This window comes from Rutidosis leptorrhynchoides, chromosome 3 (assembly GCF_046630445.1).
Source record: "Rutidosis leptorrhynchoides isolate AG116_Rl617_1_P2 chromosome 3, CSIRO_AGI_Rlap_v1, whole genome shotgun sequence".
Lineage (NCBI taxonomy): Eukaryota > Viridiplantae > Streptophyta > Magnoliopsida > Asterales > Asteraceae > Rutidosis > Rutidosis leptorrhynchoides.
Genome location: NC_092335.1, coordinates 663,132,732 through 663,159,559, shown reverse-complemented (window position 1 = coordinate 663,159,559; position 26,828 = coordinate 663,132,732). Strand labels below are relative to the sequence as shown.

The following is a 26,828-nucleotide window of genomic DNA, read 5'->3' as shown; positions in this document are numbered from 1 at the left end:
CGTACGTCTCTACGTCGTCTTCCATCCTTGGCCAATAATAAGTGCCTTCTAGTAATGCCAGCGTCCTCTTGATACCTGGATGACCAGCCCACTTTGAATCATGACACTCCTTCAAGATTGTCCGTCTAAGATCACCCCACTTAGGCACATATAACCGGTCTCCTTTGGTGAATAATAGATCACCTTTGAGCCAAAACCTTCGAGTTTTCCCATCTCGAGCCAATCCAACAAGGTTTTTGGCTATATGATCATGCTCTAATCCCTCCTTTATACGATCTTGAAGGAAGAATTGTGGTTTTGTGATCGCTGCAAACTCCGCCTTACGACTTAGGGCATCAGCTACCACATTGGCTTTCCCAGGCTTATACTCCAACACATAGTCGAATTCGGCTAAGAAGTCTTGCCAACGAGCTTGTTTGGGACTCAACTTCTTTTGGGTTTGAAAATAACTCGTTGCCACATTATCCGTCTTGATCACGAACCTTGATCCCAAAAGATAATGCCTCCATGTCCTCAAACAATGAATAATCGCTGTCATCTCTTTCTCTTGCACAGTGTACTTCCTTTCCGCCACGTTAAGTTTTCGACTTTCGAACGCGATTGGGTGACCTTCTTGCATTAGAACTCCTCCAATAGCAAAGTCCGATGCGTCTGTGTGTAACTCGAACGGAATGGTCACATCCGGAAGTATCAACACCGGTTCTTCCATGACAGCTCCTTTTAACTCCTCGAATGCTGCTTGACATTTCTCATCCCACAACCAAGCTTTATTCTTCTTTAACAATTCTGTCAATGGAGCCGCTTTCGCCGAGTATCCCTTGATAAAATGACGATAGTAGTTTACTAAACCAAGGAAAGATCGTAAATCGGTCACCTTCGTTGGTGCCTCCCACTCTTGAATTGCCTTGACCTTAGCCCCATCCATGAGTAACTTCCCATTTTTAATTCTATGTCCAAGAAAATCCACCTCCTCTAATCCAAATGAACATTTCTCTAGCTTCACATACAACTCGTTGTCCCTTAGTACTTGAAATACTTGCTTCAAGTGCCTCACATGATCTTCCATGGTATCGCTATACACGACTATGTCATCCAAGTACACCACGACAAACTTGTCGAGGAACGGGTGGAATAATTTGTTCATCAAAGTACAAAATGTGGCAGGGGCATTGGTTAAACCAAAGGGCATGACTAGAAATTCATAAGCGCCATACCTCGTCACACATGTGGTCTTAGCCTCATCTCCTTCGGCAATTCGGACTTGATAATATCCCGATCTCAAGTCTAACTTGGAGAAGTATCTCGCCTTCCCAAGTTGATCGAACAAATCAGCAATAAGTGGGATTGGGTATTTGTTCTTGATAGTTACCTTGTTGAGTGCCCGGTAATCTATACACATCCGCAAGGACCCATCCTTCTTTCTTTGAAATAGCACCGGAGCACCATACGGGGATTTTGACGGTCGGATGTATCCCGCATCCAGCAACTCCTTGAGTTGTCTTCGCAACTCCTCTAACTCAGGTGGTGGCATTCGGTATGGGGCTTTGGAAGGTGGTTTTGATCCCGGCTCCAACTCGATCACATGGTCAACCTCCCTCCTAGGTGGTAACTTCTTTGGTAACTCCTTGGGCATGACATCCTTGAACTCATCAAGGACCTTCTCAATTTCCTTGGGTTCCTCTAGTTTTCCCTTATCTTCGACCGTCTCTTGCTTTGCTACCGCTAAATAGCATGTCTCATTCTTGTTGTACCCCTTCTTGAATTGCATGGCCGAAAGTGACTTGGATGCACTCTTGCTTCCACGTTCGGTTGACACCATACAAGTCTTCTCACCATCCAAGATACACAGTGAGTTAGCGAACGGTATAGGGAAACCGCGTACCTTATCTAGGAACTCCATCCCAAGTACTAACTTGAAGTCGTCCATAGGCACGACTGAGAGATCAATCATTCCTTCCCATTCTCCAATCTTCACATATACGTCTTTAGCCACCCCACTAATCGGTCTGGCACTCGTGTTCACCGTCTTCATCATGCCACTCTCTTTTGTTTCCTTAAGTCCTAGCCTTTTGGCTTCATCGGTGGAGATAAAGTTATGAGTTGCTCCCGTATCCACCAAAGCTCGTACCCGATCTCCACAAATGTTAATATCTACGAATTGGAGTCCTTTAGCCACTACCTTGGGTATCTCCGTCTTGGCCTTGATTGCGTTGAGGATATGCATTGATCCTATGCACCGCTTCTCATCTTGACAACCCGCCTTTTGAGCTTCCATAGCATGAAGGCTAGCTTTCTTCGGACAATCTCGGGCTCTATGCGGTCCATCACATATGAAACATCCATCATTCTTGTAAGAAGTTTTTATGCTCTTGTTATTCCCGGTTGGTGGCTTACGTGTATTATCATTCCTTGATTGGGCGGGCTTATCTCCCCCACCTTTTTCATGGCTCACCCTTTTATCTTTTGACTTGAACGAATCTTTCATATTAGCATGGTCGACTAATGCCTCCGCTTGAGCAATTGCGGTGGCAAGGTCTTGGACTCCTCGTCTCTCCAACTCCGTTTTAGCCCAAGGTTGCAAACCATCGAGAAAATAGAAGAGAAGAATATCATCGGGAATATCTGGGACCTCCAGGCTAAGGTTCGTGAATTCTTTAATATACTCCCGAATCGTCCCGGAATGATGTAATTTACGTAGACGACTCATCGCATCCTTTTGAGCATTCTTGGGGTAGAATTGATTCTTAAGTTCAGTAAGGAAATCATCCCAAGTATCAATAGTAACCGTACCTTTCTCAATATCTCCATATCGACGACGCCACCATAACGCTGCGGTATCCTTCAGGTAACGGGTTGCCGTCTTGATCTTCATTGCATCATCCACTACGTTGACTCCCTCCAAGTATTGTTCCATCTCCCATATAAAATCATCAACCGCTCGGGCTTCCCGCTTCCCCACGAACGGTGACGGCTTGGAAACGTCCACCTTCAGAGCATTGCATCCAGTGTTGCTACCCCCACTAGCCATGAATCTCAAACAAGAGTTCATGTTGGTTTGTAAATCCACGAGGCGTTGGTGAATAGTGGAGACCTCCCCCTCCATTTCGCCTCGCAACTTCGTAATCTCACCCATGAGCATACCCCTTAAGTCATGGATCTCACGTCGCATGTCAACGTCTAGCACGTTGATTGCACTCTTACAATCATCTTTCAATTCGTCAAAGTCCCCGTCCAAACCATCCAAACGTTGGTGGACGTCTTCGACCTTTGCTTTCACGTCGTCCATGGATGTCTCTACATCCATGATCCTCTTGTCCAAGTTTGCGACAAAGTCTTTGGACATACCTCGGTTCTTCTTGGCTCCTTGTCGAGTCTCTACCCGACCACGAGTCTCTTCACCCATCACACCACTTGTTGCGCTCACATTCTTCTCGGTCTCGGTTGCCATCTCCTTGAATCGACCTGGCTCTGATACCAAATGTCACGGACTTATCTCGATAAGCTCACGTGCGGCACTTAGTCTCTACTAAGTCAGCCTTACTCGGACCTTAAATGATTCAAGTAATCAAATAAGAAAATATTATAGAACAAGTGGAATTGATGAAAATACTTATATTGCTTGAGAATGCTTTACAAGAGAGAATGTTTGAGATTTGAGGTGTGGTGTGTCAAATGAGACCACCCCTATTTATACTACTCCTAACACAAAATGGATGGCTAAGATTAATCTAAATCAATGGTTAGGATCTAAGTACTAGAAACTTCAAGTATATACATGGAGATAGATATTTTCATGAACATTCCATACCATTCCATGGAAGAACTCATGGGAAAGTTCTAGGGAGCTTCCATGATGTTCTTGGGCCTTCCATGAGGTTTTTGGGTTAAAACTCTTAATTGGGTCATAATCTTAGTGGGTTGGGCCACAAACTTATTGGGTTGTGACAGAATGTCACAACCCAATAAGTTTGTGGCCCAACCCACTAAGATTATGACCCAATTAAGGGTTTTAACCCAAGAACTTCATGGAAGGCCCAAGAACATCATGGAAGCTCCCTAGAACTTTCCCATGAGTTCTTCCATGGAATGGTATAGAATGTCCATGGAAATATCTAGATACATGAAGCTTCTAGTTCTTAGATCTTAGCCATCCATTGTATTTAATCCTAGCCATCCATTTTGTGATATGAGTAGTATAAATAGGGGTGGCCTCATTTGGCACACCACACCTAAAATCTCAAACATTCTCTCTTGTAAAGCATTCTCAAGCAATATAAGTATTTTCTTCAATTCCACTTGTTCTATAATATTTTCTCTTTTGGTTACTTGAATCGTTATAAGGTCCGAGAAAGGCTGACTTAGTAGAGACTAAGTGCCGCACGTGAGCTTATCGAGATAAGTCCGTGGCATAATGTATCTAAATCTAAAATCTAAAATTTATTTTTTATTTTTATACATAAACACAAATTAAGAAGAAACATATGTAATTTATCATCCTCACGTCTCCATCGTTGATTGCTAACGCAAATTCTAATAGCAAGACGAAAACAAAAGCTTCTTGGACCGTAAGAAAAATTTTTAATTTTTTAATAATAAAAGAAAGATTAAATAAACAGAAACATAAACATAAATATATAAGAAAGAAAGGCTAAAAAATTATTTTTGATTTTTATTTTATTTTTCTTCACGCAATCACTACAAAGATTTCTCTTTTATTCATCTTTCTGCTTCCTTCCTTCCAATCGTTTTCTTTGTCACACAGTTTAATTACGTTTTATACTACAATTTCACAATCAATTTGGGTTTTTAATTATCTAGGGTTTTAAGTACGAACTATATTGATTATATAATCAATCTTCAAAATTGGGTGAAACGGTGGTTGTTTGTCTTCTGGGTTTCTTACTGGTAAATATCAATTGCCTTAAAGTTTTGACTTTTTTATGATTTTCAATAATCATGTAGATATTATTGTACTTATTATTTGATTGTTACCTAGATAATATTTTGATGTTGGTTTACTTTTTTTCTACAGCTGATTTTATTCCAATTTAGTTTAAGATGATGTAATTGTTATAAAGTTGCAAACTTTGTATATCTATCAATCTATATATATGTATTATTTTTTAATTGCTTTATGATATTTGATTGATGATTATGATTTTGTTGAAGCTTCTATATATATTGTAGATGCCTACACTTGTTTGAATTTGTCTGTGATGTTATATCTACAACTGCAAATTATTTATACAGATGATTAAAATGTATTGGGTATGTTATATTTGTTGGTCTTCTTGTGATCACCAACGTGCAATGGTTAAATGCCGTTAAAGAACTCATGGGCGCCATTACGATAGAATGGTGAATGGTTTTATATATGCTTTATGTGTTACTTTCCAAAATGTATACTAATTTGGCGAAAGTTTTGGGAAATTAAATAAATATGATTTGTTTTTTTTTTAAATGTATGATAACAGTTTTTACATTTGTAAACTATATATACTTGCTGGAATACTTTATTATCTTCTTAAATATATCAATCATCTGCTTGTTAAGATTCGGAGGTACATTTTCTGCTTTAACAGTCCATTTAACAAATCCAAATCGACCCTATTTTCCAATGTGTTTTATTTACACGGTGCTTGATTAGCGTTAAAACTGACTATTGCAACTTGAAGTCTTCTATTGTAAATATAAACTGGCTATGAAATTAAGTTTGTAGTATTTAGGGCCAAAGTAATTCTATTTTGAGGAATAGGTAGGGATTAAGTTTAAGATAATCGATTATCAGGATAAAAGCACTGTTAATTATCCTAAAGTTTAAGACTTTAATAGTCTATTTATATTTCTGATTCTTTTTCAAGTCGCTAATATCATATTTTTTTCAGGATTTCGTGTAAAATTATAAATTCTTTGGGGAATGGATGATCTGTTCCTGCACGTTTATAAGCTTATTTGAATGATGTTTGGTGGGCAAAAAGGCGCCATCCACCATTTAAAACAGAAACTGCTTGGCGAATCGTCGTTTTTAACATCCATCGATGAAGTTCCTACCGAAATTGAATTATCTGGTTACCAACGGGCCCCGAGTCCAGGTAGCGAAAGCCCATCGGGCCTTCTTAACGGTGAAAGCTTGAAAGTTGAACCAATTGCTGATTTAGATTTGTTTTTTGAGAGACTTTATTGTTACTATTGTGAAAAAGGTCTATGGTGCATTATTATTAAGTGGATTGTTGAACTTTTGAGCCTTGCGTTTACCATATGTTTCTCGGGTTTTTTCTTATTATATGTCGATTGGAATGGTCTTCGAATGGCAAAATGTGGAATGGATGCAGTTGAATCGGGTATAAAACCGTGTGATCTTGCTAAGGAGGCTATTTATGAACACCCTTTGACTCCGATAACGACTTTTAAAGTCGTGATTCTTGGTTATCTGGGAATCACATTCGTTTATTGGATCTTTTGTTTTCTAAGATTCTTTGTCCAGTTGAAGGATACACTAGACATACGCCAATTCTACAAAAATAGGTATTAATTACAGTAATTAGCTACAAAGTTTAGGAGGTTTTAGAATATGTGTTTTCGAGCCGTAGGTGGTAAAATGGGCGGGTTGGTAATCTATCAAAACTTTTACCTGGATCTAAATGGACTGTGTAACAGTTGGGTCAATGTAGATCGGATGAGTAAAATATTATATCATAACAATAAAATATTTTCTATAATAAAGGGATTTCGGAGGCTTTATGCGTTTGAAAGTACTTTGGGTGACTTTTGACCCGTTTGATCCATTCAGTTCATTATCGCTTTAGCTAAGCTTTATACTATTACCCTATAAGATAAATTACAACCCAATGTGACCCACTTACCTGAAAACAGGTCAATATTAGTCTCCTTTATCTGAAAATAGGTCAATATTAGTCTCCTTTATCTGAAAGCCATTAGCCTTATCAGTTTTTGCCGTTTGATACTTTGATCAACTTACATGTGATTCTGATGATTTGAGTAATCTCTTGAATAATCTTACTTTTCTTAACAGACTCACATCCCTAAAGCTTTATCTGATTCGTTTTAATTAACAGTGTATACAATCACTTTTAAATTGCATATCTAAACATTGCATTTTATCAAGGTTTCTTATGCTAATCTCTAACAAACATTTTTTTTTCTTTCTATTTTGTTGTTCTTGTTGTTGCTGCTAGTCTTGGTGTGACTGACAATGAAATGCAAACGATGCCGTGGGCGTCGATTCTTGAAAAAGTTGTTTCGATTCAAGAATCACAACAGTTATGCGTGATTAAGGATCTTTCTGCTCATGATATTGTGATGCGATTGATGAGGAAGGAAAATTACTTGATTGGGATGTTGAACAAAGGTGTGCTAGCTTTCCCAATCCCTTCGTGGGTCCCGGGTGTGGGTCCCGCTGTCAAGAAAGGTCCAAATGGTACACATTATTACCTCATGCTAACCAAGACCCTTGAATGGACTTTAAATTGGTGCATATTGCACAGCATGTTTGATAGGTAATAGGTTTGCTCTCTTTCTCTTGCCGTTAAGTAATTATGAATCTTGAATTCTTGATCATATAGATAACTCCTTATGGAGGTGGTGATTTTGACCCATAACTCAGTTGCAAATAACTGGATTGGTTTGGATGATATTTTTCTATTCAAATGGATTAAACTAGTAATATAAAGAAGTTCAAGTTTTAAAGGAAACGGATCAAAAGTCATTCGAAGTGTATTTCTAGTACCATCTACTGAATTGCTTTACTAAAAAGGTTTATATTTTTGCTGTAATAATATGTTTTATTTCATTTTAACACGCATAATTTTTAGAAAATCTAAGAAAGTTATATTATTATTGTTACAATCATATTTAAAACAAGTTATATGTCAACCCAAGCCGACCCGTTATGAAACCTTGTTAAAATTACCCATTTTGAAGGGTTACCTAACCTCCCCAGTGTACCCATTTATCTCCTCCATTAATAATAAAATCTTGGCCCATCTTTATAGCAGACCATTACTAGTTCATCTGTTCGATTAAACTTTGCAGAGCGGCACAAAATTTATAATTTATAATATATATTATTTACTAAAATCATATAAAATCTTGTGCAGGAACTTTTGTATTAGAATGGACTTTGTCCGTGATCGGGATACATTAAAGAAGAGATTAATGGTGGTTGGAATTGCAATGCTTCTTCTGTCTCCATTTCTAGTCGTTTTTATGCTCGTGTATCTTTTTTTGAGACACGCAGAACAATTCTACAATCATCCAACTACTGCTTCGTCTCGAAGATGGTCTAATCTTTCAAAGTGGATTTTTCGTGAATTTAACGAGGTTTATTTCATCTACTAAGAGAGAGTGTGTGTGTGTGTGTGTGTGTTTTTGGTATTCTTTGATATATATAAAAGATAACAAAATGGTTGGGTTGGGTGATGTAGCTAATCGGTTCATTTTTGGTACCGATTGAAATGTGTAGGGCTAAGTTGAGCTGACCCGAGTTACGCGTTTACCGAATCGTTGAAATTTTTGCTAACAAATAGCGTGTGATATAATATAGATAAAATTACTAAAATAGTCCTTGTGATTTGTTCAAAATTGCTGGTTTGATCTCTGTGTTATTTTTTGACTAAGACAGTCCCCGTGATATGCAAATCTTGTTCATATAATCCCTCGTACTGACGGTCGTTAAAAATTCCGTTAAAATTGGCATGTGAGGGTGGCTTCCGCACATCTTTGTTTGGCTAGTTATTTGATTTTGCTCATAAGACTTGATTTTGATAATCACAACCTGAAGGGCCCACAAATAAGTGAATGTGTGAATTATACATATCTATTAATTTTTAATCATCTTTTAGGTTGATCATTTGTTCAAGCACCGAATCAACAGCAGCGTTACGCACGCCTCGGACTATTTAAAGCAATTTCCATCTCCAATTTTATCGATAATTGCAAAGTTTGTATCTTTTGTATCGGGTGGTTTTGCTGCAATCTTGATCATCATTGCGTTTCTTGAGGAATCATTACTTGAAGGACATGTAACGTTTTCTTACTTATTGTTCTATTAAATCCCAAAGTCAAATTGACCTGCTTTGACCACAGTCTTTATTTATAATTGCAGATATTTGGGCGTAATTTGTTTTGGTATGGAGCTGTGTTTGGAGCAATAACGGCCATTAGTCGAGCTGCTGTGTCTGACGAGCTTTTAGTACTCGATCCACATGGGATGATGTCACTCGTTGTGCAACACACTCATTATATGCCTAAAAGGTGGCGAGGGAATGAAAACACCGAGTTCGTTCGAGTTGAGTTCGAAACTCTTTTTCAGGTACCCAAAACATCTTTGTTCAAAATTGTAATATGCGGATGATTATAATTTATAAGTATATCGTCTAGTTAACAACTTAGGTTTTCAATAAAATGGTTCAAGAAGTTTATGCATTAATAACTTCAACCTGTTTTGTTGTTATATATTTTTTTCCAACCCGTTAATGATACAACATAAACCAAGTTGACTTGTTCAGAAGTAAACGGGTCAAAACGACCTCCACCTTCAGACACACCTTTATTTATACTTATTAGTATGATGTAGATGCTGATGTGGCAAATTATTTGTTATGTAGTATACAGGTAAGATGTTGCTGGAGGAGATGGCCTCGATCTTCCTAACTCCATTCTTGCTTATCTTTGTAGTACCAAAGGTACGGTTAATCTTTTTCTTTTTATTGTAATTTTTAATTTTTAATGGGTTTAAAATTGTTGGTTTCTTAATGAAATTAACATTTGGTAAATGTTGCAGCGGGTTGATGATATTTTGCAGTTCATTTCTGACTTCACTGTTGATGTTGAAGGTGTTGGTCATGTTTGCAGGTTCATATGCACCGTAATTCTTGTTAGCGCTTGTAAACTACAATTCCTATTTTTATCTCTCTAATCAACATAAACAAATATTTTCATGATATTTTTTTTTACAGCTTTAGTCTATTCGACTTCCAAAAACACGGTAATAGTAAGTATGCATCGCCACATGACTCCTCACATACTTACAGAAGTTCCCAAGGGAAAATGGAGAAATCGTTTTTAAGGTATCTCAAAACCGAATTTTCTTCGAATATTTTTAGGATTTTGCTAACGACGGCAAGGGCTGTCGTTAACGTGCTTTGAATTGTTGTACATCTTGATATCTGTCATTTTGAAGGTGACTGGTAACCGGTATTGTACAATGATTCAATGCATGTTAACGGCATAAGGACTGTCGTTAGTAAAATCCATATTTTTTCATTCTGTTAACGTTTAAAGTTCCAACTGTTGTCGAAGGTCTAAGTTACCTTAAAAAATGTTACGGTCTTATGCGTTTTTTAATTTTACGATGTCTTGCAGCTTTCAAAGTAGCTACCCTTCGTGGGAAGCTAGCGCAGACGGAAAGCAATTCCTTTCGACGCTCAAAACATTCAAGGAGCAAAAGTTTCAAGAACAGGGTATAAGACCGGGCTACATAAGCCCAAACCGAATGCCACAATGGGCTCCAACAACCTTACGAGGTCAAGGTGACCCGAACAGCTACTTTTCTAGGGACACGGGCCAAAACATTTCTAGAAGTACTTATCAACTAGATTGTATGTGGCTCATTGATCCTGTTCACAAAAACCACCCTTACATACTAGACTGGTACTACACATCTCATTATCATCATGCACCAGTCGTCAGCCCACAAGACATCGAGTCAGGCCCAGGCCCGTTTGATGTTAAGGACAGTATGGCCAACGTGTGGGACCCACCGAATCTAGGTCGGGACCGGGTCCCATATGACGAGAATTGGGGAAGCTTTTTTGAAGACCGAGCAGGGAGTCATTTAGAAGCTTCCACGTCAGCTCCTCTGTTACGTGGAAGTGTGCTACAGCATCATGACTCAGCACCTGTGGGCCAGACTGGTAGGAGCCACTGGTGGGCCCGGGATGGTGGAACTCAAGGGGTGGGACCGGGACCTCAAACGAGCTTTCTGGAACCACCCAACTTTAATCGGGATGATTACAATTACAATGACTACCATGATAACTTATCAGATAGAAGCTTTGAAGAACGTAGTCAAAGTCAACTGTTTGACTGGAGGGGGTCAAATCGGGTATCAACGACGTTTGACCTGGATGATGTGGCAGGAGGTGGAAAATTTAATCTTCCGTTTGATGATATATATGAACGGCGTTCTCAGAGCCCTTCAAGAGATTATGACGATGTAAATGAAAGACGTTCTGACAGCCCACCGAACGACTGTATTTAGGAGTTCGTTTGAAACTGTTAGCTTGGATGGATCGATGAGTTTAAATCGTTATGTTTATGGTTTGAATTTGTGATCTGATGTGAAGAAACTTTGGATATTCTTTGATTGTATATAAGTTGATTGATTAGGAAATTTAAAGTCAGAAAAGTTTGTTTTGGAAGGTGACTAAATAAGGGTACAGAGTCACCTTTTAGAATTAAAATGATGTAAGCAAGAAACCAGTTAAACTGAATTGATGATTTGTATATTTTCCATAATTTAGTTATCTTCACCTGCATTGGAGGTAGTTTCTAGGATACCTATCATATCTATCTATCTTATCGTATAACGATGTAATTTTATTTTATTTTTTGCTTATTCCCATAGGCCTTAAAAACATATACAAAAAAAAAGGCATCAAATTATAGAGGATGACTAAGCTAACAGTTCCGGTTAGAAACTTTACAACTTTTGTAACGTAACTAGAAAAATATTCGACCGCGCGTTGCTGCGGTTGTATTCAACGCGCGGTCAAATTTGAATATACGTTGTTAGGTACCTAATATATCTAGTATGTTGGGTTGCTTGTTGGACGCGTTGTGTTCGTAAAATTATTTCGAGTTGAACGGTAGTCTCGAAAAAATTTAACTCGCACCGAGTGAGAATATAGGGCCCGTTATTTAGTGTGTTTTTAACGATGTCCGTTTCGCGTATAGTTAGTCACGTTGTGTTCGCGAGATTTTTTCGAGTTGAAGGTGGGCTCCGAGAAATTTAACTCGCTCCGAGCGACAAGATAGGGCCCGTTATAAATTCGGGTGTGTTAAAATTAAGTAGTTAATAAGTACCTTTAGTAGCCTATGTTCTAAAATAAGAACTTGTAATTGTAGAAGAAGGAAATATATTATAAGGAGTGTATTGAAAATATGTGTAATGTAATGTACATCCATCTGCTTATAGCATGCTCTATTTATAGTAAATAACAATGGCTTAATAGTAAATAATGAACATTGGTCTTTTTGGCAGATTCATAGAAAGTCTTCATAGTAATAGTGTTCACCTCAATATATGTGATATTTGTCTTGCAATCAATGTGAAAATAGTCACGAATATGTATCACTAAATTGTCAGACACATCTATGACTTTTGTGGATCATAACACTCCCCCTTGGATGACAATTTTGCTTTGTTAGAGATCAACTGGTACTGCCTCATTAAAAACCTTGCTAAAGAAAAATCCAGTGGGAAAAAACTTTAGCTAAGGGAAAAAGAGTGCAGTATAGAGTCGACTCCCCCTCAAGTAGACATCGCTGAACTGTTACATCTTTTGAACATGCTTTATGCCAATATTGTGAATGTGTGTTCTGAAAATAGCAGTTGTGAGTGCTTTGGTGAAAAGATCAGCAGAGTTTTTGCTGGATTGAACATATCTCATTTCAATCTGGTTGTTCTTAATGAGATCTTGAGTGTATGAGAAGAATCTAGGAGGTATGTGTTTTGTCCGGTCACTTTTGATATACTCTTCTTTCATCTGTGCTATGCAAGCTGCATTACCTTCATATATAGTTGTTGGGCTTTTATCGCGTTCTAGTCCATAAGAATCAGTAATGAGTTGTGTCATTGATCTCAACCAAAAACATTCCCGAGTGGCTTCATGTAATGCAATCACTTCGGCATGATTTGATGATGTTGCAACAAGTGTTTGTTTTTGAGAACGCCGTGATATTGCGGTACCTCCATTTAGGAATACATATCCAGTTTGAGATTTAGCTTTATGTGGATCAGATAAATAATCTGCATCTGCATAACCAACTAAATATTGTTTTGAATCGTTAGAATAAAATAATCCCAAATCAGCAGTTCCTCGAAGGTAGCGAAATATGTGTTTGATACCATTCCAGTGTCTTTTGGTAGGAGCTGAGTTGAACCTTGCTAATAAATTCACTGCAAAAGAAATATCAGGTCTTGTACAATTTGTAAGATACATAAGAGCTCCAATTGCACTAAGATATGGTACTTCTGGTCCCAGGATATTTTCATGATCTTCACAGGGACGAAATGGATCAGTGTCAACATTAAGTGATCTAACAACCATAGGAGTATTTAATGGTTTTGCCTTGTCCATATTGAAACGTTTTAAAATCTTTTCTGTATAAGTTGTTTGATGTACAAGTAAATCATTAGGCATATGCTCAATCTGCAAATCAAGGCAATACTTAGTTTTTTCGAGATCTTTCATTTCAAATTCTTTCTTTAGAAATTGAATGGCTTCATGGATCTCTTTATTTGTACCTATGATATTAAGATCATCGACATAAACGGCTATGATCACATATCCGGATGTTGTTTTCTTAATGAATACACATGGGCAAATAAGATTATTTGTATACCCTTTGCTTATCAAGTAATCACTTAATCGTTTATGCCACATGCGACCCGATTGTTTCAACCCATATAAAGACCTTTGTAACTTGATTGAGTACGTTTCTTTGGGTTTTGCATTGGTTGCTTCTGATACCTTAAATCCTTCAGGTATCTTCATATATATATCATTATCAAGTGATCCATATAGATAAGCAGTCACAACATCCATGAGATGCATTTCTAAATTTTTAGAAACTGCCAGGCTGATTAAGTATCTAAAAGTAATTGCATCCATAACAGGAGAATAAGTTTTCCTCATAATTCATTCATGGTCTTTGAGAGAAATCTTGAGTTACAAGTCTAGCTTAATCTTGTAACTTCATTTTTTCTCATTTCATTTTCGGATAAAAATTCATTTTTTTATCTCATACGTTTCACATCTTTAAAAGTGATAACGATTGACCTGAAAACTTTTCTTTTATTGAGCGATTCTAATTCAGCTCGTATTGCTCCTATCCATTGAGTCCAATCATGTCTATTTTGACATGCAATGACAGATTTTGGTTCTGGATCATCATCATCATTCATGATGTCATATGCAGCATTATATGAAAATATCTCATCAAGATTTTTCATGTCATTTTGGTTTCATAATATTTTTTGAATGTGCATAATTGATTGCAATTTCCGTATTGACATCATCAATCTCCTCTGCAGAAGGAGTATTGATTTGTTTTCTTTTACCTCATTATCAGCTGATTTTCTTTTTCGAGGATTTTTATCTTTGGAACCAATTGGTCTCCCACGTTTCTGGCGTGGCAAAGACTCATGAGTGACATTATTGCTAGCATTTAGAATTTCAATTCTAGCTGAAGCATTTACTGCTAGTATATATGATTTAGTCACTACTTTTTGTATCTGTAAATACATCAGGTAATTTATTTGCAAGTTCTTGCATATGTATTATTTTTGAACTTTCTTTTCGCATTCTTTTGTGCGATGATCAAGATACATTAATTTATGTTCACATCATGAAACATCTTTTTCTTTATTTTTCATTTCTCCCCCTAATATAGGGAACAATTTTTCATTATAATGACAATCAGCAAAATGTGCTGTAAAAACATTATCCGTCATGGGTTCAATACATCTTATAATTGAATATGTTTCATATCCAACATATATTTCCATCCTCATTTGAGGATCCATTTTAGTGCGTTGTGGTTGTACAACTAGAACATACACTGCACACAATCAAATGTCTTAATGGTGTGAAATATTTGGCTCTTGGCCAAGATCAAGTTGTAGAGGAGAATATTTATGAGTCGCACTTTGTTTAATGTGAAATAAAGTCGCAGCATGTAAATTTGCATGTCCTCATATAAATTCTGAGAGTTATGTACTCATTACCAATTGTCTAGCTATTAGCTGCAAGCGTTTATCTATTGATTCAGCTAAAACAATTTTGTGTATGCACATGAGCAACTGGATGTTCAACAACAATCCCTGTAGACATATAATAATCATTAAATGCTTGAGATGTTAACTCACCAGCATTATCAAGTCTCATCCTTTTAATGGTGTAATCAGAAAAATGTGTTCTCAATTTAATAATTTGTGCAAGAAACTTTGCAAATGCCATATTACGGCTTGATAACACACAAACATGAGACCATCCGCTAGATGCGTCTATTAGAACCATGAAATATCAAAATGGTCCACATGATGGATGAATTGGTCAATATATATAACCTTGAATTCTTTCAAGAAACATTGGTGATTCTTTCTCAATATTCTTTTTCATTAATCACTATATGTGCTTTTCATTAATCACCATATGTGCTTTTCATTAATCACCATATGTGCTTTTCATCATATATCCTTTTCACCATATGCGCTTTTAATCATATGCGCTGCGCTCTTCATCATATGCACTTTTCATCATATGCGCTTTTAATCATATGTGTTGCGCTTTTAATCATATGCGCTGCGCTTTTCATCATATGCGCTTTTAATCATATGCGCTGCGCTTTTCATCATATGTATTTTTCGGTGCTACATAGATATTTCTCATTTCCGGTTATCAATGACTGATAATCATATCCATTATAATATATATCAGAGAAACTTAACAAATTTTGATTTGAGAGAAAACAAGACTTTATTTATCAGAAAATTCGTACCATTTGGTAACATGAATTTTGTCTTTCTCGTTCATTTTGTCAAGTTTGCAATACCTGATATAGTATTTATAATTCCTTCATTTGATTTAAATCAATGAAATATTTCTTAGATTTGATCATAGTGTGTATGTTATCACTATCTGCAATACATAGGTCTTTACCATTTAATTGATGTTGTATTTTAGCAGGATTCATACTAAAATTTCAAATAAGATAAGCAAATAATGAGTTATATTTCAGCAAGATAATCAAATTATATTACCTGCAAAAAAAGTTACAATCTGAAGTATATAAAAGATAACACTTAATAAACATATGCGTTATGGTCTAAAACCATTTATATATGAGTGATACATAACAAGCTAGGCATCATAGAAAATTCAAATCATTCAAGTCTCAAGGTAGCTCAGGGTTTATTTAATCAAGATTTTTCAACAGATTCACTCTCGTTTTCTTTTCTTTTGTGACTTATTTGTAGAGCTAAACAAGATGTTCATGTATTCAAGAAATACTAGACTGATGATCCACGTTACCAGACCATTAATAGAAACTCTGGAATTCTTATAAGAGCGTCTACTAACATCTTCAATTTTATTCTTTCATGGATCACCATTATTTCTTGTTAATTAATATCGTATCTATCTTTGAGTATTTCCCATAATACACTTGGATCTTCGATCATATAATATGTAGATTCTAAGGACTCGTCAATATGTTTGCTAAGAAAAATACTTGCTATTGCTTTCTCTTGTTCGGAACAATTGTTATTTTCATTCAGGGTTTCTAAAATACCGATTGATTCGAGATGTTTTTCTACATTCATAACCCATGTTAAGTAGTTGTTCCCACTTGATTCTAAAGGAGCGAATTTAAGCCTTTTCAAATTCGACATTTTCTATTATCAAAAGATGAATAACATAAATCATAATCATAATCAACTTCTATTCATAGACAAATAATAAAATGAAATTAGAATCATTTTAGATTCATAAGTAGCAAACAACAGAATAATGGCATGATTACAAATGATAAAACCACAAGAGCAGGATAGAATATAGGTTCACCCGGTGGTATATTAGCAACAATGATGATAGTTAGTATGACCAATACAATAGGAAAAATCATCCTTGTGTGAATCATCTTTACAAAAAAAAATTGAGAGTGGTAATCTGAGAGAATGAAGATTGATTTGTGAAAATGTGAAAAAGGATATGTTTATTTTATATTTGAAAAATATAGTCGTTATAACGTCGTCAGTTGACGTTAACAACCGTTATGTATATATGACTGTTGTAACGTCGTTAGTTGACGTTATCGACTGTTATGTACTCGTTGTATTAATAATAATTTTAATAAAAGAATTTTATTAGTACAAATACGATTACTATAAATACATTTAGTATAAATACGTTTAGTATAAATACGAAGATTAAGAGAATAAACATATTATGCATAAATAATAAATTTTAAGAATAAACATTAATATGCATGAAATAAATAATGATTAATTGCATAAGTGTTAGATAACATAAATATAAATGTTAGTGAAGTTAAGAGTTAGATTACAGAAATATAATTCAGGCGGTATAACCGACCATATATAACTTAAATAACATAAATATAAATGTTAGTTAAGTTAATAAAAGTTAGATTACAGAAAATATAATTCAGGCGGTATAACCGACCATATATAATTTAAATAACATAAATATAAATGTTAGTGAAGTTAATAAAAGTTAGAGTGTTATAATTTTACTTATGATGATAATAATATTTACCTTACTAATAAATAATAGAAGATATCGTTAAAGAATTTCTTACCTTGATTAGTGACTTGCGCTTTCTTAGATAAACCTTGATTATACGGAGCACTTCGTGCTGATAACGTGTTAAAATTAAGTAGTTAATAAGTACCTTTAGTAGCCTATGTTCTAAAATAAGAACTTGTAATTGTAGAAGAAGGAAATATATTATAAGGAGTGTATTGAAAATATGTGTAATGTAATGTACATCCATCTGCTTATAGCATGCTCTATTTATAGTAAATAACAATGGCTTAATAGTAAATAATGAACATTGGTCTTTTTGGCAGATTCATAGAAAGTCTTCATAGTAATAGTGTTCACCTCAATATATGTGATATTTGTCTTGCAATCAATGTGAAAATAGCCACGAATATGTATCACTAAATTGTCAGACACATCTATGACTTTTGTGGATCATAACAGGGTGGAATTAGTTTTTTTTTAATTTTAATAAAATTATATATTTACAGTTTCTACCCTTGAAAAAGTGTAAACTTGAGGAGTCGTTATGTAATTGATGGGAAGTTGAGGGACCGTTTGTAGTGTGAACGCAAACTCAAAACGACAATGCGTTAAAATTAAAAGGACATAAAACCCGGTGGCTTTTAGCATATAGGAGTAATAAAAGAAAAACCGGTGATCAAGCATATTTCTATACTTGAGAGCGAATTCGAGTAGATGAACGGATTTGGGGTGATTTGGTCGTTAACTCTTTAGTCTGATACCTTAGATAACCCACCAGCTTAAGATTATGGTTTACTAAAGGGTGGTTGATGTCTCTCTTGTTCTCATTAAAGAGAAGAGGCATCCTCCTTGTTTCAGTTAGGAAGAAAGGAGATGAGAGAAAGGATGGGAGATATTTATAGGAGAGGAAATTAGAGTTTGAGCAAAAGCCTATGAACTGCCTAAAGTGTAATTTTATCAATTAGAAAGGTCAAATGACCGAAAAGGTAACCTAAGTTATTCAATTTGACAATTAAGCAACAACAACAATAAAACTTAATACCACATAAATTGTGTATGGAGAGGTGAGATGTAAACAATCCTTCCGCCATCCGAGAATAAAGACAAGTAATTTCTCCACTCAGAGTGAAAACACTCTTAAAAGTAGAGAAAGTAATTCCTCTCTCTATTCGACGGATAGAGTGATTGCTTCCGAGTGGACCTCCGGCCCATAAGTAAGAAAAAGAATTTAAAAAAAATTAAATTAAATTAAAAATAAAATTGAGACGCCATGAAAATGGCAAAATCAAATTTCCATCGATTTTAAATCGTGCCCGAAATTTGACAATCAAGGTAACCCCTAATTTGTCTAAGCCCGAAAAGGATTTTGATTTTTACTTTGCTCAAGAAAATGACTACGATTTGAAAAAGTGTTAAATTTGGCTAGTCTTCATCAAATTCATTAGTGATCGTTAGTCAAAAATACACAATTGATCCCCAAAGTTTCTTAGGTAGTATTTAAGGACCAGTAGTGTATTTTTGACTAACGGTCGTTAATGAATTTGATGAAGATTACCTCAATCTAACACTTTTTCAAATCGTAGTCCTTTTCTTGAGCAAATTAAAAATTGAATCCTCTTCGGGCTTAGGCAATTTGGGGGTTACCGTGATTGTCAAATTGGGTAACTTATATTACCTTTTCGGGTCATTTGCCCAATTAAAAAGTCTAATATTATCAAAAACAAATTTTCTAATGGAATATGTGTAACACCCTCAGACTGGGCCTTGCTGGAATTGACTATTTTACCCTTATGTGTTACTAAATGTTATTTTAATAATTATATGTTTATAATTATTTGACTATTTGGTTGAGACCAGAGTGTGACAAGGGTCACAGGACAGGTTTATTTATTTAAATTGGGCCTCGTTTGGACCACTTAATGAGGTGTTTTGTATTTCAGATAACTGGTAAATACCCGTGCGAGACACCGAAGAGGTTTCCTCCCATTGAAGAAGCCCCTTTAGCTTTAAAACTCCTGCTTCTTCACTTATTTCCATTTTTGGAAATTTCAAAACATACACACACAAAAGCTCTCAAATCCTCACAAACCCTAGTTCTTGATTCTCGTTTTTGTGTGAAATCGATTTGGGGTATTTGTTAACAGTGATTTCGTGATCATTACAAGGTATTAACATGTCGATTTCATGTATAAATCTGTGTTTAATCTCTTGTTTTGTAAAGTTTTGTATCAAATGGGTTTTTGATCAAATCTTGATCTAAAAGTGTTGTTTGTGTTAAATTGATGTTAGAAAATGTTTGTATATGAGTTATGTATGTTCTCTAAGTGATTTGTAGTGTCAAAATAGTGCAAAAACGAGATTTGGGGCTCAAAATGACGAAAACAGCGACCTGGTACTGATGAACAGCTCTCATACGATTGCAGGATGCATCCGTATAGTTACATGGTGTATCCAGGACATTTTGGGTGCATCCGTGCGGTTGCAGGGTGCATCCGTACGGTTGCAGGGTGCAACCGCGAGGTTGCTGGCAGATTTTTGGAAAACTTGTTTTGGCCGTAACTTTCAAACCGTAACTCCATTTTTGATGAATCAAATATCATTCGAAACGTAATGATGAGTATTTTCCAATGGTAAGGTTTTAAAGTAATAAATAAGACTTTATTTTGGGTCAAAAAGGACACGATAGCTAGTATGCTTCGTTTTACACGCGTATAAAGGCTGTTTTCGCATGGGCTGTTATGTAGCCTTGTCAAATAATGAATGTAAAGTTATATAATGTGATTTATAGTATTAATTGATGATTATTATTGATTGGAGAAGTGTACTAACTCAGTATATGATGTTCTCAGGTGATAAAGGAACGGAGGAGACTCAGTAACATTAGACCACTGAGTTCTTGCTGGTAATCGGTGAGTGGGACTATCCTTATGGATATTGGTATTTAGTAACAAGTGTAGTTACTACCCACTGTTATGTTATTGACGATTATGATAATCTATATATCCATGTCGATTACTGTTGTAATTATAAGTAGTAGGTGATACTGCCGTTATCAGGTTTTCTGATTAGATTGAATCTATAGCATGCCTGATTAGGGTACCCTGTGTTTATTAGTGATGTTACCTACCATGAGGTTGTAGGTGGTTTATGTGCATATGGGAGAACTGTCCGTGTATAGAAGGGACAGAAGAGGTCAACCGTGTATAGAAGGGTTGGGCTCATTGGTTATTGTAATGACAGTATATTGCAATTGACGTATGTAAACATCAGGAGAGGTATACTTTGGGACAATAACAAGGGCTATCGGTACAGCTCTAGCTTGATAAGTTGGTAGTTGTATACCTGGCAGGGTCAACGATCCTCTTGTATTTATAGCCGTTAGTGCTATGTATAGCCGTTAGTGCTATGAGAGTGATTAGCCGTGTAGAGCTATTGATACTTAGTGAATAGCTGTGTAGAGCTATTGATACCCTTATTGTATAGCTATGTAAGACTATGTTAGTGTAGTGCCTGTAGTGCCTTTTGTGAATAGCTTGTTAATGCTATTGCTGCTCTGATTGTTGGCCTAGCTCTGTATGATACAGATGTGTAATGTTCTATTATATGATAGCTATGTAATGCTATGTAAATATGACCATGACTAGATGCATGATCCCTAAAAGCTAGGCTTGGTACTTGATAGTAATATCTGTCGGGATATCTCATTCACTTAGCGTTAAGCTAATCCCCCACATTTTCTCCCCTGCAGGTTATATTGTTTTGCATGCTAGGGACGGGAGAAGATAATTGTGCCTGGGTTATGTTTGACACACTGAATAACTCTGATGTTTATTATAACTATGTATGACTGTTTTGAAAAGTAACACCGGTTGTATTGTAATATGTAAATGTTATATGTTTTAAATACTTCCGCTGTGATAAAAAAAAGGTAAAGAAAAGTACGGTGTTACAACTTGGTATCAGAGCATAGGTTTGACATCATGTACATTGTGATGAATGTCATGTTCCCAAATCTTGATTGGATTTGTGTCAAACATCCTAGTGGGGGACAGGGAAAGTGAATGTAGGTGGAATACGTGTTAGTTGCTAGGTACTAACCAATTATCCACTAAGCTTTTGTGAGATGTTATGATAAGACAGGTATGGATGATCAAACTCGAGATGTCGATACCCCCTTGATCCCCAGAATAGCGAGAGCGTCCTCAGAGGAGCATAGTGCAGAAGATGACTATCGAAAGTCTAATTTTCAGTTACATAATCAGTTGAAAGAAATGAGGGATAAAATACATGAACTAGAGCAGCGACAATCGCAACCAGTTGATTCCACCATTGCTCCAACCATAACTAATTCATCAGCTCTACTGGGTTTGCTAATTCCACAATATGCATCTTTGCCTGTTAGAGACGCACAACAACAACCACAACCACAATTCCAAATTTCACCCCAATTCAATTATTCACATTCTGACCAAATGATGTATCCGTACCAGATATTTCAGCAATCCGTAATGGAAATTAAGAAGAAATGTACTTATAAACAGTTCTTAAATTGTAATCCTCCTATGTATTCGGGTAGTTCTAATGCGAATGTCACTTTAAATTGGTTAAGAGAAGTGGATCGGGCATTTGAGGCATGTCAATGTGAATCAGAACTCAGAGTCACTTTTGCTTGTCGGTTATTGAAGAATAAAGCTATGGTATGGTGGGATTCTGTCGTTACCCATGTAACAAAGGAACAATTTGGTCAAATCACTTGGGAGCAGTTTTATGAAAAAGTGTGCGAACAGTATTGTACCCCGTATGAGATTGGAAAGTTAAGGAAAGAGTTTTTGGAGTTAAAGATGACCGAGCAGATGTCTATAGATGATGCAATTGAACAGTGTACTGATAAACTAAGGTTTGCACATCAATGGGTTCCTGATGAATAACCCAAAATTGATCATTTTGTGGAGATGTTGTTGCCAAAGTACAGAACCATGGCAAGAATTGCCACCACTTTGTCTCAAGCTTTTGTTATGGAAAAAATGGCTGAGGATGATATTAAGGCTGCAAGTAATCTTAGAAAGGAAAATGTAAGTGTTCAGCAGCAAAGTCAAACAATAAGTCAATCTAGTTCCAAGTCAAAGAAAACTTTTTGGAATAAGATGAAAAGAAAATAGACTCAGGGTGTATCTAAACCGAAATCGGAAACGTGGTGTGTTCATTGTAGAGTAACTTATGTTGGACAGTGTTCTGAAAGAACCTGTCGGTGTTACCGTTGTGGTTTGATAGGACACGATGTTCAGTCTTGTTCGTATAAAGATAATGTGTGTTGGAATTGTCAAAGTGAAGGTAATCGATCTGATCAATGTCCATCCCCGAGAAAGCTATATTCTGGGGCAAGGTCAGCATCAATCGGGGGTTCGACAAGGGGATGCCAGGTTCAGTGACAGGGCAGAAGAGGAGGAAATCCTCTTGAATCTAAAAGGTATATTCTTAATTAATTTTATATTTATTATAGTATTGTTAATTGTTGGCAAACACATGATGTGTTTATGGTCTGCTCTGACTGACTGTGATTGTCGAGATATAATTGCGTCTTCCTAATGAGGAAGAGGTAGCTGGTGACGCAACAGCTCCAGTTATAACAACTGTGTTTAGAGTTGTTAAAGTTATTATTAGGATATTATTCCCTTTGATTGTTTGCCACATTTCTTGTGATTGCCTTGCTTCCATTGATACTTGTCAAGTATAATACATGTGACTTGATTGTTATGCATATAGCTTGTCTTGATATATATATTGGTATACATGATTTAACGAAAGTGTTCAGGAATTATATGAAATGTATTCTATTTCCTTTGATGGACTGGACACACGCAGTGGTCTTTAGGGATTGGGATTGGGTAGTATCTCATAATAGCCTTGATCCTTGACCGAAATATGATTTATTTTGAGTTTGTGTATTTTATAAAATTTTAAGCTATTATCACATTGTATGCCTTAAACTTCTGTGATATGAGGAAGTTGCATGTTGATTTGTTATTTGAGCCTTAACTAGAATTGATTTGATGGCTCTAGTTACATCAGCTGTGTTTAGAGCAACTATTGATATTACTATGATCTTGATCCCTTTGATTAATTTCATGACCTCTTTGGACTGGAGACTGACATGCTCTTTGAGAATTGTCAAATGTGATGCATGATATAGATTTGACATATTTTGTGACTGGTTAGTTATCGTATAAAACTTGTCTATTATATTTGACTTTTTATAGTGATATCCATGATTTGATAAGACTGCACAGGGCTTATGTGAATTGTGTTTCCTTTCTTTGAACTGATGAGACACACATAGTGGCATCATAAGAATTGGAATATAGTAGTATTTCCATTATTTAGTGATAATGGACTCAAACCCTGTATGTGGTTGCTATGCGTATGTGAATTGCGTGTTATATATGATGCTAGCCCTACTATATTGCTATACTTGATTGGATTAGTTGCGTGAAATCTGTAGTGAAGCTATAAGGAATTATTTTCCTTCCCTGGACTCGTTTGAGTTTGTGGTGACCCTTAGAAAGTAAGTGTGGGTAGTGTTTCCTGTGTTGTCTTTTAAAAAATAGGGAAATCCTTGACCTGACTTGGGATTGATACCGAGTATGTATTATGACTGGAAGATAAAAGCAAGGTGTTAGACAATGTTTGGGAATTGTGACCAGTGAATCATTAAGATAGAATGATATGACTTGTTAAATTCCTATGCTTGGATAATTGTAAGACATCTTCATTTGACGGTTATAACTTGCGGAAATTGAACTGAGACTACCTAGATTATTATTGGTTTACAAATAGTGTGACTTTCGTCAACTGAATTTGGACTACGGTGATATGTTGTAAATGATGACTTGCTCGGGTTTACTTATATAACCGCATATAAATCTTTTGATGGTTGATTACATATGACCGATGAGACTTATTGACCAGTGATATAATAAAATTCCCTATTACCGATGCTTAACAAAAAATTGTGTGCCTTGACCAATGTTTAAATCAATTAGGATTTTCTTTGACGAGTGACTCAGAATGAAGGTATGATTTAGAATAATATACTTGTGTCTGGCCAACAAAAGTATATTGGGGTAAGTCATACATGAATTCTGTGAAGCTGAAGGAAATTTAGATGACTCGAATTATGCATGAAATGTGGACTGACTGTTGGACAATGAATTGTTGAGCATGAAATGATTAACTTGGACAATTTTGATCAACTAAAGATGTATTTTATGAACAATAAGTATAGAATTTATTGAAATGAATGAAATCTAGTTGCCATTGCTTGGAATTTTGAGGGAATTTAACTGTATAAAGAGTTAAACCTGATAACAATCTTGTGGATTGAATAATATCGAGTGTTACAGTGTCAGGAATAGAAATCTTGATTAATGAGTTGAACTCGGAAATTGTGTATGGTAATGATTAGTTGAATGATTGACGGAGCAAATGTCAGTGTTTGGATGGTGGTTTGTCATGATAATTAGCTATCCTTTGCATTTTATCGAGAATAGTGATGGTTTCGAATGACAAAAAGTTGGGATCGACTGGTGATTTTAGTATTTGAGTCTATAGAATTTGTTAATTTAAAGCTTGTAGAGGGTAAGTCAACCGAGTACGTGAGTAGAGTACAAAGGCTATTATCGTTTGGATGTAAACTTGAGTTTGAAATTAGAGGTTGTAATGAACCTGTGACTTTTATGATCGTAATTGACCAGATTCCGATGACGGAATCTTCTTTAAGGGGGGTAGATTTGTAACACCCTCAGACTGGGCCTAGCTAGAATTGACTATTTTGCCCTTATGTGTTACTAAATGTTATTTTAACAATTATATATTTATAATTATTTGACTATTTGGTTGAGACCAGAATGTGACAAGGGTCACAGAACAGGTTTGTTTATTTAAATTGAGCCTCGTTTGGACCACTTAATGAGGTGTTTTGTATTTCAGATAACTGGTAAATACCCGTGCGAGACACGGAAGAGGTTTCCTCCCATTGAAGAAACCCCTTTAGCTTTAAAACTCCTGCTTCTTCACTTATTTCCATTTTTGGAAATTTCAACACATACACACACAAAAGCTCTCAAATCCTCACAAACCTTAGTTCTTGATTCTCGTTTGTGTGTTAAATCGATTTGGGGTATTTGTTAACAGTGATTTCGTGATCATTACAAGGTATTAACATGTTGATTTCATGTATAAATCTGTGTTTAATCTCTTGTTTTGTAAGTTTTGTATCAAATGGGTTTTTGATCAAATCTTGATCTAAAAGTGTTGTTTGTGTTAAATTGATGTTATAAAACATTTGTATATGAGTTATGTATGTTCTCTAAGTGATTTGTAGTGTCAAAATAGTGCAAAAACGAGATTTGGGGCTCAAAATGACGAAAACAGCGACCTGGTACTGATGAACAGCTCCCGTACGGTTGCAGGATGCATCCGTACGGTTACAGGGTGTATCCGGGACATTTTGGGTGCATCCGTGCGGTTTCAGGGTGCATCCATACAGTTGCAGGTGCATCCGTACAGTTGCAGGGTGCAACCGCGCGGTTGCAGTCTGACAGATTTTTGGAAAACTTGTTTTGGCCGTAACTTTCAAACCGTAACTCCGTTTTTGATGAAGCAAATATCGTTGGAAACGTAATGAAGAGTAATTTCCAATGGTAAGGTTTTAAAGTAATAAATCAGAATTTATTTTGGGTCAAAAAGGACACGATAGCTAGTATGTAGGGATGGCAATGGATGTTCCATCCATGGACATCCACCCGATCCGATCCATTTATAATGGATATGGATGATGTAAATGGACGATTAATGGATATGGATATGGATATGGATGATCTAGATATTTCGTGGATCGGATATGGATGACAATTTATCATCCACGGTGTGATGACCCGGGAATTTTCGACCAAATTTAAACTTAATCTTTATATGTTTCCGACACGATAAGCAAAGTCTGTAATGTTAAGTCTCAAAATTTTGAAATTTACATTTATGTAATCAATTACCCTTAGACTATCCCCGACGATTCACGAACTGTTGTGTGTAAATATATATATATATATATATATATATATATATATATATATATATATATATATATATATATATATATATATATATATATATATATATATATATATATATATATATATATATATATATATATATATATATCAGCATAAGTGTATACCTAATATTTTTTTTATTAGTAAA

General features: G+C 35.8%; 1 protein-coding gene across 1 annotated transcript; it reads left to right on the top strand.

Moving 5' to 3' along the window:
* The first annotated feature begins 4,655 nt into the window (after positions 1–4,655).
* On the top strand, positions 4,656–11,559 carry LOC139899262 (autophagy-related protein 9). The gene is made up of 10 exons (XM_071882077.1): positions 4,656–4,905; positions 5,886–6,525; positions 7,197–7,517; positions 8,118–8,340; positions 8,862–9,041; positions 9,125–9,331; positions 9,627–9,704; positions 9,803–9,873; positions 9,978–10,088; positions 10,384–11,559. Exons 2-10 carry the CDS (start codon positions 5,957–5,959, stop codon positions 11,279–11,281), a joined length of 2,658 nt encoding a protein of 885 aa, XP_071738178.1. The 5' UTR covers positions 4,656–4,905; positions 5,886–5,956; the 3' UTR covers positions 11,282–11,559.
* Positions 11,560–26,828: the final 15,269 nt, after the last annotated feature.